This window comes from Nansenia antarctica (assembly GCF_963989245.1).
Source record: "Nansenia antarctica genome assembly, chromosome: 5".
NCBI classification, from domain to species: domain Eukaryota; kingdom Metazoa; phylum Chordata; class Actinopteri; order Argentiniformes; family Microstomatidae; genus Nansenia; species Nansenia antarctica.
In genome coordinates, this window is record NC_137690.1 from 59395023 (window position 1) to 59410183 (window position 15161).

General features: G+C 44.5%; 1 protein-coding gene across 1 annotated transcript; it reads right to left on the reverse strand.

Moving 5' to 3' along the window:
• Window positions 1-1540: 1540 nt before the first annotated feature.
• gja4 (gap junction protein alpha 4) lies at window positions 1541-2644 on the reverse strand (the record flags this gene model as incomplete). The annotated part of the gene is made up of 1 exon (XM_080533110.1): window positions 1541-2644. The coding sequence occupies one exon, from the start codon at window positions 2642-2644 to the stop codon at window positions 1541-1543; it is 1104 nt and encodes a 367-aa protein (XP_080389236.1).
• Window positions 2645-15161: the final 12517 nt, after the last annotated feature.

Below are 15161 nucleotides of genomic sequence, written 5' to 3' on the forward strand. Positions count from 1 at the left end.
GAGCTATTATTCCGTTATTCCTCAAGGACTTGCACTTGAGGAACTCTTACAGTAACATGGCAGTGTTTGTATAGAGGGTCATTTATGCTCTACACATACATGAGCGAAATTTAAATTGACATTTTGTGAGAAATGCAAATAAAAAGGCTTTTTATAAATATATTTGATTTGATTTGATGGAGACATATACAACAACTCCAGTAGTTAGTGAGGCAGAATAGTCTTGAGGCAGAATAGTATTGGACTCCGCTAAACCACAATGAGAATGGTGTTGACTCACACTCTCTATCTGCTATGACAGTGAATCTCCTGTTTGACACTCAGTGTGTACATGAATCTACACATTTAAAACGTTTACAGTTCAGGGGTTACATATTATGTTGTCCAAACTTTTTGTAACATAAGTGCACTCATTTGACAGACTATGACAAGTGGGATTGACCCTACTTCTGCAGAGTGGTGCTTTGTTTCCAGCACCTGCCTTCTGAAAGAGAATATAAGCACGTCATTAAAATACCAGGATGAAATACAACTTTATTATGAATGTAAAGCAACTAATAAATAGAAAAGATAATATCTCTGTACACAAACATAAATACATATAATTAAATACTGTTCACATTCAGTGGTTTCCTCTCATTTAACGGTTATTACCCTCTCATGGACAATTACTGTAGGTCAGCCGTACCGCATTCATTCATCAGTGAATGAGCAATTACTTTCTTTTGTTTTACAACAGTTTTCATGAACACATAACCCTTTTGCTTTGCCTCGTTCTATCCTACTATTCTACCTCCTTACTCCCTTTCTTGCCCTCCATCGTTCATTCCATCCCTCTCTCTCTCTGTTGGATGTGGATACAGGCAGTTGTCAGTCTTCCACTATCCCAGCATACCATGGTTTGGTTCCCCCCTCCCATCAGCCCAAGTCTTTTGACTCCAAACCACTGCTGGAGGAGGTTTAAGGGTTGTGTGTCTGTGTGTGTGTGTGTGTGTGTGTGTGTGTGTGTGTGTGTGTGTGTGTGTGTCTGTGTGTGTGTGTGTGTGTGTGTGCACTGTATATGTGTGTATATAGCCACTATTCCCCAGAGAATTCAATCCACACAGCACAGAACATTCCACGAGTTGGAGTGGAGGGACATCCAGGACTCAAGTCCCCCCAGGGAACATACTTAAGGATACTTATTTACCCACACTGTTCTCTCCCATGGCCCCCAAAGCTGGAGCCCAGACAGGGTTTTTTTTCTGTCACGTTCCGCGCATGTTCCATACCCTACAATTGAATGACTCTGGAATTAGAAAGATTCTAATTATTCTAGTTTTATCTGCACTTTCCGATCTTGAGTGCTTGTCTCCTCACCCTGAGGAGTTTTCATAACATGTTCCCATTTTAATAAGTTGATTCATGCATGTAATTTCTGTTTCAGTGTCTGCCTTCAAGGTTTCGAGTCCACATCCCAATAGTTGTTCTTATCCTTGTGCTTTTGTGTCCTCCTTTTGAATGCACTCAAATGTACCTTTGCACACACACAATGCTTTCCTCATACATAATGCTTCTGTTTGGAGTGTCCCTTACGGGCCCCCTTATTGTGTTTTCCATTGCTCTGTGTGTGTTTCTTATGGTGGGCCCTGGGGGAATGTGTAGTCCTCATCCCCCCCATGCAGTTCAGATAACTGGGGAGTATGTCACCTCCAGCATGGTTATCCCCAGGCCCCCAGTCCAGGCCTGCCCCCAGTTCCACAAAGGTCTCAGTGAGCTTGGGGTATCCACTCTCACCCTCATTGGGAAGGTAGTGCTGGCCATTCTGAGGCTGCATTTCCAGCACTGGAGCCTCAGGCCGTGCCATACGTCTCCCTTCCCCCTGTAGGATGCTCTGATCATGGGCACGGTAGCGTTTCTCCAGATGTTGGGTAATGGCACGCTGGAGGAGGTGGAAGAGCTCAGCCACGTTGAGGAGGAGGGAGACCCCGGCGATGGACTGAGTGTAGATGGTGAAGATGGTTTTCTCGGTGGGCCGCGAGACGAAGCAGTCTACAGTGTGAGGACAGGGGTCCCGTACACACTCAAACTTGGCCGGGATGATAAAGCCATCGTATAGGTACCACAGGCCCGCCATGAAGCCCACCTCCAACAGGACCTTGAGGAAGATACTGGCTGCATAGGCGCACAGCAGCTTGCCTTTCAGCTTCGGGACCTCTGGGGTAACCTTCACAGCCTTTCTCCCTCTCCTCCCTTCCCCTTTGTCCTCCTCCTCTTTCTTTTCCTCCCTCTTGTCCTCCTGTCTTACACTCTTGCCTCCCTCTGCATCACCCTCCTCCTCCTTTTTTTTCTCCTTGCCCACTTTGACGGCCACATATCCAAAATAGAAGATGGTAGGTGTGGATACAAAAATCACCTGAAGCACGAAGAAGCGGAAGTGGGAAATGGGGAAGGCTTTGTCGTAACACGCAGGGGTGCAGCCCGGCTGGCGGGTGTTGCAGACAAAGTCGGCCTGCTCATCGTCCCAGGCGGACTCTGCAGCCGTGCCCAGCACCAGCATGCGGAACAGGAAGAGAACGGTGAGCCAGACGCGGCCGATGCCCGTCGAATACTCCTGACCCTCCTCCAGCAGGTTCTCCAAGAAGGTCCAGTCAGCTCTGGACATCGTCCGCACCTGGGGGAGACACACACACACACACACATGTTCGTAGAGGTACACATACTGTTTGTAGACAGACACACACACTTAAGTGTGCATAAACAAAATAGGCAGACATACACTTGTGTAAAAACACACAGACACACACACACACACACACACACACACACACACATACACACTGACTGGCACACGTACTGAGACACAAGTTTAAACATCTGTTAGCCATTGTAATATATTAGCATTTCATCCGGGGGGCATTCAGGCATGGTCTTTGGAAACCGTGTAGAGTGATCTGAGCCAGGTTTGGGAAATATCACAATGCATCCCACCCAGTTTGTAGGGAACGAATGTATTTTTGTTTTCCTAAAACCCTGACGACTATAATTGCTAACACCATTTCAGCGTGTTCCTCTTAAACTTTTAAGAATGGAGTCTTTTACTTAAAAAACATGTATCTGGCTCACACACGCGCACACACACACACACACACACACACACACACACACATCTACATAAACATCCTGTGTGTAGGACAAACACTGTGTGATCTGTTTGTTTATTGTAGTAGTCTCTTTTTCTCTCTGTCTTACTCTTTTTTCCCGGAGATCACAGTCTTCTTGCACGCACGCATGTTCAACCTCCCTGACCTCGCTGACCCATATACATGTACAACCTCCCTGTATGTAGCTGAATCGCAGCCTCTGCCTAGCCCCGTCAACAGCATAACATCACTGTCTGGGGATCTGAACCTTTATAGTGGAACCACAATATACCCCCACTGGGCCCCACACCCTCACCCGCCCACCCCCCTTAAAGTACTATACTAGTGGCATGCCAACCGCCTTAATAACATGTTAATAAGATGTGAAGTCAGACCCTGACCACCTGTACCTCTAACCTGTCTCACATTGAAGAGTCATGTCAGAGTCAGCATTGTTGTCAGGTTTTCACCCCAATAAATGGAATACAGTAAAGGTTCTCTGATAACCATGTGGCCAAGGAATTGTCCTTCATATTCTTTAAATGTAGAACTTGCTCTATAAAATGCCTGTCAACTAAAAGGCTTGTCTGTGGACTATAAGGCACACTCCTTAGACAAACGTTGCATACTCTCCGTTAAAAGTTGCCATCACCTTACTATACTACTTATACAGTATGTAGGCTACTTTCATGAACCTACGTCATAAATCCATCACTTTTATATCCATAATATGTTCGGATCGTGTTTTGAAAACGATATACTGCCTACATCATCTATCCCTACATGGCTATCTGACAGTTATTTTGTGTCCGAAAGTTTTAATGAAGACCAGATGACAAAGGAATTCAACGTGCGTATGTTACTGTACGATAGAGGTGCGCGCGCGCGCGCGCGTGTGTGTGTGTGTGTGTGTGTGTGTGTGTGTGTGTGTGTGTGTGTGTGTGTGTGTGTGTGTGTGTGTGTGTGTGTGTGTGTGTGTGTGTGTGTGTGAGTGAGTGTGATGGAGTAAAAGCAGAGCATCCTTACCTGTCTCTGCCGTGAAGTCCGCTTGGTCTCGTTGTTAACTTCGTCTCAGTATGCCGCACCACACTCCTTTCGCTTGAGCGTGTGGTCTGAAGTTTGCGTTCTTTAAAGACCACTGTAATCGGAAAATGTGGGGGGAACTTTCCCATGCCTTTTATTGGCCGTCCCACAGGAACTTGGGTCCAGGAAAAGGGATGGATGAACTCAAAAATAGTTCTGTGTTCAGTTCACTGCTCCCCAACCGACTTCGAGATAAGCGTTTGATAAATCTATTTAGCCCCGATCCACATCGAATGACTCCTGATCAATTGTGTTGATCGAATTCTACCGCGGTTATCGATCACAAAATCATAAAGTGCTACGGAAGAATATTATTAACATGTCTGTTCTGTTCAAATTCTGCTTTGCTTTGTGTTCGATGTATCCCAAATCAAACGTTGTGTTTTCGTAGAAAGTTGATTATTCGTTGGATACAGAAAATTAGAGAGAGTGAGAATGGGGCCAAGTGTTCTCCTGTAATTTTCCATTAAACCACGCAATGGCGCCAGACAGTCACGTAGGGCCTATTGCCATAAATTATGTGACTCACTAGACTAGCGGATTCCAAGAGCAGATAGTTCAACAATAGGGATCAATTATCTAATCTCTGATATGTCTAATAATGATGAGTCTATCTGTATAAACATATATCGATCTATTGTTTTAGGGCAGATAGTGTCCTTAGTCAGTCAGTCAGTCAGTCAGTCAGTGAATGATTTTCTTCTTGGCTGATTGCCTATAACCACTGTATGCAAATCATCAGAGCAAAAATGATGTGTGGAGTCAACACTTAGGCTACACAACAGTCTGTAAACCCATGAGATAGGCTAGGCAAGTGGAAGATAAGATAGAACAGCATTTCGACATTCACTGGGGCTTATGGGGGCTAATTTAATTGACTACGCATTGACCCGTATGAATGAACGCAATGGCCCGTATGCAGTATATTATCAGTGATTTACACAAATTGGTGATACAAGATCGTATTACCCAATGCACTAAACGTGAGTGCAAACCCTGTTTACATAACAGTTTATAATAGAAAGCAGTTTGACCTGGGAATTCAAAATATTCAGAAGGAGCTGGCCTACAACCCCCATCCAGTGTTGTCGTTATGCTTTGATCTGTGGGAATGTGTTGCTGCATGACATTCGGGAATCGACATCATGGTTGCTATGTGGGATACGGCCGCCATTTCCCTGCCATCCCAACCGTCCATTATAGCGCCTCCAACTGTTTACATGTCAAATTGTCTGTAGGCCTACATCATGTTTCGAGATAGCTTAAAAGTGAAAGCATTGTATCGGGATAAGCTTCAGAAAGATGCCAAAGCCTGTTACATTGAAAAAAACGGCCTCATAAATGGTTTAGATCCATATGAGCACAAGCAATAGAGTTTAGAACCAGAGATGCTACCTCTGGTTAGCATTATCGAGATCTTTGCCTACCTAGTCTGTGGCGTGAGTGCTTATACTTATGAACAATTCCGAAATGACAAGTCACTGGAGGCTCATGTACAGTTCACAAATGGATGGGTACAGGACCTGACAATGTGCAAGCCTGCGAACTGTGATAAAACAGTCATTCGAACAAGTGATGTTTGTATGTATTTGGAACCATGGCTGGAAATTAAGCTAACATTAGCCCACTAGCCAAAGGCTCGTTCTTCTCTCAAAGCGGATTCCAAGGCAATGCAAATATTCTGAGTAATCACAGGTCTAAAGGCTGAAGTGAAACTCTCCTCTTTACAGGCAATTAATGTTACATTGTATTGCTAGCTATTGGGATATCACAAATAGTCTTCAGTCTTTTAGTGTGCTGGGCTAGCTACCCGTATTTTGTACTAGCCACTGCTCCTGTCGTTGCACTGTCCGGTCTTGTCCTTGCACGGTGCACCCTGTCTAATGTTTTCTCCATCAGTATTATGCAATAATTGACCAAAGCAAATAATAGTTTTTAAAAAGGCTGACGATAGCTACAGTGTTGTTTATTTTCTTCCTGTGCTGATTATGTGAACGGCTGTTGCAGTTGACGACGGAACAGTGGCTTCCCCCCATTATGAGAAACTATTTATTATAAAGATTGAACGATGTGTAGCTACCTAACAGTGAATTACCAAACAATATGGTGGCAGTGGGCGCCTGAGCTTAATAGGCTTAATGGGACCATTCGATAACTACTGGGGGTAGAGGGGAGACAGTGGTGTAACATTTTTGTTGTAGTGTTTTGTTTTTTTGGCGGGGAGTGGGTTTTTTCCGCCTGTTTACAGTCGTTTTGCAGATTGTTCTATATAATTTATTCTATCCTAGCCAACTCTCCCATTCTGCTTGCATATACGCCTCCCTTGTCTCGGGGTGTAGTGAGGTCGTTGTGCGGAACTTGTGTTTTCATGCATTTTTAAGAATCTTTTAACATTATTTAATCATTTGTTTTCACAATTTGTCAATTTAACACCAAAATGGCTGTAACGGGTGTATTCCAAAATGCAATAATCTCTTGTATACGCTCTAGATAGAGTGCAAGTATGCATTTTGGAACACAGCCACACTTGAATGATATAAGATTACAGGTGCAATCATTAAAATGTAATCGATAAGCATCAACAATGTCTTTCGAAATGAATATATGGAAAATATGAATGTTCTTACAACAGATCTAAAGTGCATGAAAATATAAAAATCACTGTTTAAAATGTATATTTTAAATGTGATGAACATGATTAACAATCAGCACTAAATAATCAATTGTTTTGCATGCCTTTGGAAACTGTGCCTAGTAACGATGCATGCGCATTAGAAACGTAGTTATTCTGATTGTGAAAATACAATAAGACGAATGAGCATGTATGCCTAGTATTAGCTATTCTCCTATCAAACTGGTTATCAAAGGTTTAACCCAGCCCTCCCATTCTGAACGGCCACACTATTCTGATTGTTATTTGTTTGATTTGAAAGCTGAGTATTTGTTCATTGAAGAGAATAGACTTCAGTTACTAGTTGACGTGGGATGCTGCTATGGTGATCAGATGTTTACAAAATCCCAGTAAATTGATGGTGAATCATTCGGGCTCTTTCTCTTTTTGTTGGTTGTTTGTTCGCAGAGGAAGGGAAAGCAATACCGTTTCAAGCTGACTAGGAATTAAACAGTTTTATTCAGAAGGCTGTGTGTGTGTGTGTGTGTGTGTGTGTGTGTGTGTGTGTGTGTGTGTGTGTGCGTGCGTGCGTGCGTGTGTGTGTGTGCGTGCGTGCGTGCATGCGTGCGTGTGTGCGTGCATGTAGAGGGTACTACATGGCCATGGAAAATGTGCTGTCTATGTTCCAGATCGAGGTAAGATTGCTGGCAATGCACCCTGCTATTAAATAAGAAACACATGTAGAGAGGACCAAACATGGTTCACATCATCTGGGTGCAGGCCACTGTTTGCCAGGGAGAGACAGGGAGAAAAGAGAATACCATTCCCCCTTCCCTCCCTATCATCCATCTGGTGTGTGTATATTGCCGTCATACAGATTAGTGTGTGTGTGTGTGTGTGTGTGTATATTTGTGTTGGTTAGTGAATATGTCATGGTCCCGTAGGAGCTATGGGCTTCGCAGCTCCACATCGTGTTGTTTGATGAAATATGCATGATGCATCAGCAAAGCTGAGTCTAGGGAAGGGGAGGGAGTGTGTATCCACAAGCGACGTGATAGGGAAGGGAAGGAATAGGGGGGGTGTGCGTGTGTGCGTGTGTCTCTCTATCTGTGACTGAAATGTGGTAGGGGAATGCTACACTCTTGACATTATTAACTGTGTAGACACCTATGGTTAGTCATCTGTGTGATGACTTCATACAGTAGCTCTTCTCACTCACTCAATTAATCCTCTCTCATCCTCCTCCTCCTACACACACTAACACACACACACACACACACACACACACACACACACGCACACACACACACACACACACACACACACACACACACACACACACACACACACACACAAGAGGGTGGGGCACATTCATGTGTGTATGTGAGGTCATACTTTTTAATGAGCATCTTAGTGGAAAAAAAACAAGAAAAAACACATACTGAAAATACCTTTCCTGCCAATACATCATTCAGTTTCAGTTAAGACACTCAACATCAGCAACGACTCCCTTTAGCCCATATCTAGACCCATACTAGACATAGACAACAGACATGTACAACGGCAACCTCTATCTTTTGTTTGTTATGAGTCTGTGGATTGGTTTCACCAGTGACCATCTTTCCCATCCCTTTCCTCTCATGACAATGTTCCCAAAACTGCATTTGAGAATCAGAATCAGAATCAGAATTGCTTAATGGGACCAATGTACAGGTACACAAGAGTACAATTATTATGCTTAGGTTCTTCAACATTGCCATTGCAGCAAGGTACAAAATCAACAATAATAGAATAAAGTAAAATACGTCAAGTTAGTAAGAATAAAGTAGAATAAAGTAATAAAGTGATTAAGTCCAAAGTGATACATTTGTCCACCTCTCTGATGTTTACAACATACAAAGTTGAAAACATCAGTCACTCCAACGTACCTTTCTCTTTTTCTCCATTGTCCAGGTCCAGGTTAGCTATTGACTCCTCTACCCTCTTCCCTGCTTACGATGTGTTTTTTTATGGCCTTGTTAAGGCAGGGGACAGCTCCTGTCAGCGCTATTGATCTCTGCGGGTTCAGAGCGATGCCATGAAAGTGTGCATTGGCAGCCGATGACAGCTTTATTAGAAAACGAGGACATAACGAATCAGCAAGAATGCTGAATCAAAATCCTAAGGGAATCTGTGAATAGATAGAATAGTTTGAGATTTGATGTCAAAGAGTGTTGAGTTTGGATTGATTGATATGACTGGATATGATTAATGGATTGTTGTCCTAAACACATATAAATGGGAGCTGGGTGCATAAACGTTATGCCTAGTCATCAAACGACGAATACATGACCTGGTTTGGTCCCAAAGGTATGGAAGGCAGAGCACATTCTCCACTTCATAAAGGAGGTGACCCTAGTGAATAAAATAATGATAGTCCAATGTGAAAGAGCTCATGTAATCCTAGAAACGATGGTAAATATCTGACATGTACCTTTCTAAATTTCAAGCTGATAATTTCTGCGGCATCTCTAGTAATAACTTACAGTCTTAATACACTTGATATGAGGAAGCACTGTGCATCCCTCTTTATAAATATTTCTAACGCATCACGTGTATCACTCTCTATTATTGGAAAGACTGTCTTCTATTGACTTTTATCAAACTGTTTATAATTGGTTCCAAAACTAATTAACTGATATAACTCAATACATTGTTTACATTTACATTTTTATCATTTAGAATTAAATGACAATTAGAGATTACAGGGACAGTCTCCCTGGAGTAACTTGAGTGTGTTGTTCGCGTTCGCAAGGGTAACACTAGTAGTGGTGTTCCCAGGTGGGATTTGAACTCATGACCTTCTGATCACTCGCAATTCCCTAGGCCACCACTACCCCTATTGTGGCTGATGGTTTGCAATCCCACTTCTTAGACATCACTTAAGGAGTAACTCAAGGTTCCATTTTAGGGCTGATGATCTTCACAATTTGTATTAACAATATTGGTTCCCTTGTAACTAACTGTAAATTACCACCTGTACGCCGATGATACCATTGTTTATTCATGTGCTTCCTTGATGCAGCAGGCTCTCTTTTCCACTTGCAGTACCAAACCAGGTCCCAAGATTGGTTAACCCTCAAACTTCCATGTGCTTGGTCAGAACGTGATAAATTGGTCTTTACTCTGTGCCCCGAGTACTTGGAACGACCTTCAAAACGTGTCACTTGGTCAGTTTAAGACCTTGATAAAGGATCTGTCATCCAATGGGGCGTCTGTGGCGCAGGAGGCTGGCTACATGTCGAGGTGTCCTTGGGCAGGACAGTGAACCCCAGTGAACCCCAAATTACTCCCAAATTACTCCCAATGAGTGGGCTGGCATGGTAGCTCTCCGGGTTCAGAGCACCGCTGGCGTCCACGTTGTGACTGCCGCTTCTTTTCCCCTGTCCCTGTTTCCCTGTCCTGGTCCTGTCTTTAAGTGTTCTGTCCTAAAGTGTTTATCATCCGCGTTTACTTTGTTTTGTGAGCTTGGACAAAAGTCTCCGCTTTTTCTTTTTTATCGATCTCCACTGCTTCCCCCCGCCACCATCTGCCCTCCTGCCTCTCACTCCTTCCACTACCGGACTACAATCTCCACCGCCACCACTAACCCCATCACTGGATTACAAACTCCCGCTGGATTTACACTTCTCTGCATCATTGTTCCTCTCCCCCGGCTCTGTGTGTTTGCCTACCCGCTCCTGGCTGTGTTGTTGACCGACCCGCTGCGCGCCGCTTTCAGTCAACGTTAGCCTGGCCGTGCTGTGCTACTACCCTCGTCCTGGGAGGTAGTCACCACTCCCTCGCCAGTTCGAGGGTTGCCATCTCAGCAGGTGAGTGTCAGTTCTTTCCAACTTTCACTCACTCTGCAGGATTTGGTCGCTGGCATGGCACGGCTAGGCTGGCCGGCCTCACGGGTTTGGTCCCAAGCTAGCAACACCACACTGCCGCTCTGGTTCACTGCCATGTCCACACAACTCACTGTCCACCAGCTATTAGTCATTGCCAACCTACCCACTGAACTACTCCCATATGTACTATGGTCTCATTGTACTGCTGCTGCTGCCACCGCCGCCACCAAAGCTGGCATTCTCCGCCGATCATGGCTGACCCCGCACACCCAGGACACGGTCTCTTCGCCCCGCTCCCCTCAGGCAGGAGGGTGCGGTCCATAAATACTGTGAAGGTCCGACATACAAACAGCTTTTTCCCCACAGCCATCCGGCTCCTAAATGCCGCTGGCCCACCCCCCCCCCCCCCTGACCTGACCCCTATCTATCTACCCTCCCTCCACCCCCACCCAGAGAGCTTTGCACTGTCTGGATATGAACACTTGAACACTTGATCTCTGCACTTTATATTTATATTAATTATGACTCTTGCACTTTGATGTTGGTTTGCACTGTCTTGTCCTGTCTTGCACCTGTCCTGCTGTAAACCGTGCTCCATGGTACCAAACCAAATTCCTAACATGTTTACATGTCATGGCAATAAAAGTCTTCTGATTCTGATTCTGATTCTGATGCCGCTACATCCACCAAGGCTCCAGGCAACATCGAAACCGGACTCTACACTACCCTGAAGGCATAAACATCCCCTCATTCTGGACTAACTCTTGCTCACCCGTACCGCACCACTAACCCCTCAAACCTCCGCTCTCCTCCTCCCGCTCCCCCATCCATCTCCCTTGCACTGTTGAACACTCGCTCTCTCTCCAACAAATCCCCTGTCATATCTGAACTGATACTGGACAATAACCTCAACATACTTCTCCTCACCAAAACCTGGCAACAACCCTTGGACTACTACTCACTCAACCAGGCCACCCCCCCTAATTACAGCTACATCGCTAAACCCCGCCTCTATAAGTGAGGGGGTGGTCTCGCTGCTCTGCAGAAACACACCCTAACTGTCACTGTACTGTCATCTCCTCCCGCCTTGACTACTGCAACTCCCTACTCATCTCCTCCCGCCTTGACTACTGCAACTCCCTACTCACCGGCATCACCTCCCGCTCCCTCCATAGACTTCAGATGATTCAAAACTCAGCCGCCCGCCTACTCTCAAACACCCAGTCCCGTGACCACATCACTCCTGTCCTCCACTCTCTCCACTGGTTCCCCGTCAAAGAACGTATCAAATTCAAAGTACTCCTCCTCACATACAAAGCCCTCCATAGCTTGGCCCCCCCATACCTGACTGACCTCCTTCTCCCCCACAGCCCTACCCATACCCTCCGATCCTCATCCACTGTTCCCCTCACTGTCCCACCCTCATAACTCAAAGGCTTTGGAGACTGTGGCTTTTCACAAGCTGCACCCCGCCTCTGGAACTCTCTCCCTCAATCACTCAGAGACTCACCCTCACTTGCCACGTTTAAATCCCACCTCAAAACCTACTGGTTCTCCCATGCATACAACCTTCCCTACCCCTAACCATCTCCATTAACCCTGCCACCCACCTCCTCCCCTGGACATTGCTGTCTTAATTGTTCCCTGTTCGTAACTCTGTGTTTTTATGTTGCTCATGTTATCTGTTGCTGTTGTTTTTGTGTTTTCTGTTTTTCCCATACTGTCAGCGTCTTTGAGCCCCTGAAAAGCACTATATAAATACAATGAATAATAATAATTATTATTATTAATAATATTAATATGATTATGATTATTATTATTATTATTATTGTCACCACTGGTGTGTGAATGTGTGTGTGAATGTGTGAATAAGAGGCCATTGTAAAGCGCTTTAGAATAAGGCGTTATATAAGTCAGTCCATTTATCTGAGGAGTGTACATGTTTTAATTGATTGCATTGTGTAGATGTACTTTGTAATTGATATGTAATTAGCCTAATGAATTATTATGTATTATGTTTTTCTAATGCGAATGCACATTTATGGTCTATTCTATGTTTGTAAAGCAGGGCTGCTCTGAAAAAGAGACCTTCGTCTTAGTAGGACCTCGCCAGCCCAAATAAACATTTACATTTACATTTAAGTCATTTGGCAGACGCTTGTATCAAAAGAGACTTACAATGAGTGCATTTGTCTATTATAAAAAACTGCCAGGATCTTGAATCTGATGTGAGCTGCTACTGGGAGCGAAGGGTGAAGGGTGCGGAGGAGGGAGGTGAATGTAAGGTGAATGTGATATTTTGCCATTGGGTTATACTTAAATAAGCCTACTGTAATTGTGTATTTCCATGTACAGGATCAGTGTCAATTACTGTTGACTGGTCCATTTATTTTGGGAATAAAACATAGACATAGACATAGGCCGATAGGCCCTCACCTCTCCTCCACCAGAATGCTGATTTAGACATAACAAGTTAACACTCCCCGTTGTGTCGCAGGTGGCGCAAGGCCGACCTGTAAATTATTCTGCCATTGTGATGTATGAGAGCGAGGCAAGCGAGCATGTTGTGGCGCGTGGTGGTCGCGGGGCGGATATTACACCCTGACCCAAAGAACCGTTAAATATTCATTACACCCCGACACACACACACACACACACACACACACACACACACACACACACACACACACAGTGGACGTAATCCCCACCTTTTTTGTTTCATCAAAAAACTGACTCGGTGGTCTTGTTCAGGGCAATTTCGTGACCGGAGATGTTTAAACCGATATCGAGCCATCATCCGTGCGATCGTAAGAGGGCTGGTTATGTATTTGGGAATGAAAGAAGACTTAGAGGTAGGCACGGTAATGAGGTTGATAACGGAGAAAATGCTCTCTATTCATTGTTGGCACGGCTTTGCTTGTGTAGCCTAGGTCTTACCGATACGCCCCCAGCAATATGGGTAGTAGTAGGCTATTAGGAAACATTATTCCTTAGATTTATGCTGACATAATATAGCTACATACATACATACATACAGTAACAGTATCTCTCGCCCTCTCTCCCAACGCAGACACATAGGCCCCCGCCCCACAAGCATGCACGCTCTTGCGCACGCGCGCGCACACACACACACACACACACACACACACACACACACACACACACACACACACACACACACACACACACACACACACACACACACACAGTGAAATAAAACCTGTCAATCAATCAATCAATCAATCAAAGGTATTTGTATAGCACCTTTTACATATTCAAAGTGCTTCACAATAAGAACAATATAGACTATGGCGCGAACTTGTTGTCCCCATGCACAGCGCCTCTTCGTTCCTCGCCGCTGACCATGGTGCTGAAATCTGAGCGTCGCTCCTCAACTCCGCTGCGTTTCAATCCAGAACATGTTACCGCAGCACACACAACCCAAACTAATGCCTATGCCTATTCAAAACGCTTGAAGTTTAAAGGTCTCCTGTGCGCAAATGTAACACACATGACGTCTGAAGAGCTCGATGTCTTAGTAGGCGAAGTGACGCTGAATTAATTCACGCACCATCTGAGAAATAACACCGAAGGCGCCGCATAGCGCCTGTGAAAATGACACTCCTGTGGCTGCTGCCACCGTTAGAAACCGTAGAAAGGGCACACTTTAAATGCTATGCATGAATTCAGGCTAATTTAGCTCCTGTCATGCTGAAAAGAGCTAAAGCCACAAGTATTGTTATTAATAGATGTGTGGTCAACACACCACACTGAAGGCCTATTACGAAATATGTAATTGCTGACGTACAGTAGGCTACTGTAGTCGTTTTTTTTTAAAATTAGTCCTAGTTTATGATTCTTGACATTGATTACAGGCCAAGTGTGTTGTTATTCTCCATCAAATGGATCAATGAGAAAATAATGACTCACTGTGACCTCTCCATGAGGGACCTTGACCCCCCTCTGTCACCACAGAATCCAAGTGACGTCAGACTTGAGTACATTTGTGTATGAGGGAGTGCATGATTGCAGAAGTAGGCGACTATAGCAATTTAGGCTAGTTGTTGGTTGTGGGCTCCCAGTCGCAGACGTGTTTTCTGACAGCTTGTGATGACGTAATGTTTGACTGGTAATTCCCACGGTAACTAACATCGAGCTTTTGAATGTACTTTTTAAAAGCTTTTTGAATGTACAGTAGACTATTTCAATGAAATGACATAGGATATATATTTTCTTCCACCCCCCCCTTTGCTGTTCTCTCTCTCTCTCTCTCTCTCTTTCTCTTTCTCTCTCTCTCTCTCTCTCTCTCTCTCTCTCTCTCTCTCTCTCTGGTTTCACGTGCAGCCATCCGGTCCTTCTGACCCATTTACAGTATGTTGAGTGCTCTACGTGATGACGTATTCAAAATGGGTATCACGGTGAAAATGATGTGCTTGAGTGTGATCAGGCTATTCTATTATTCTATTATTCTACTGT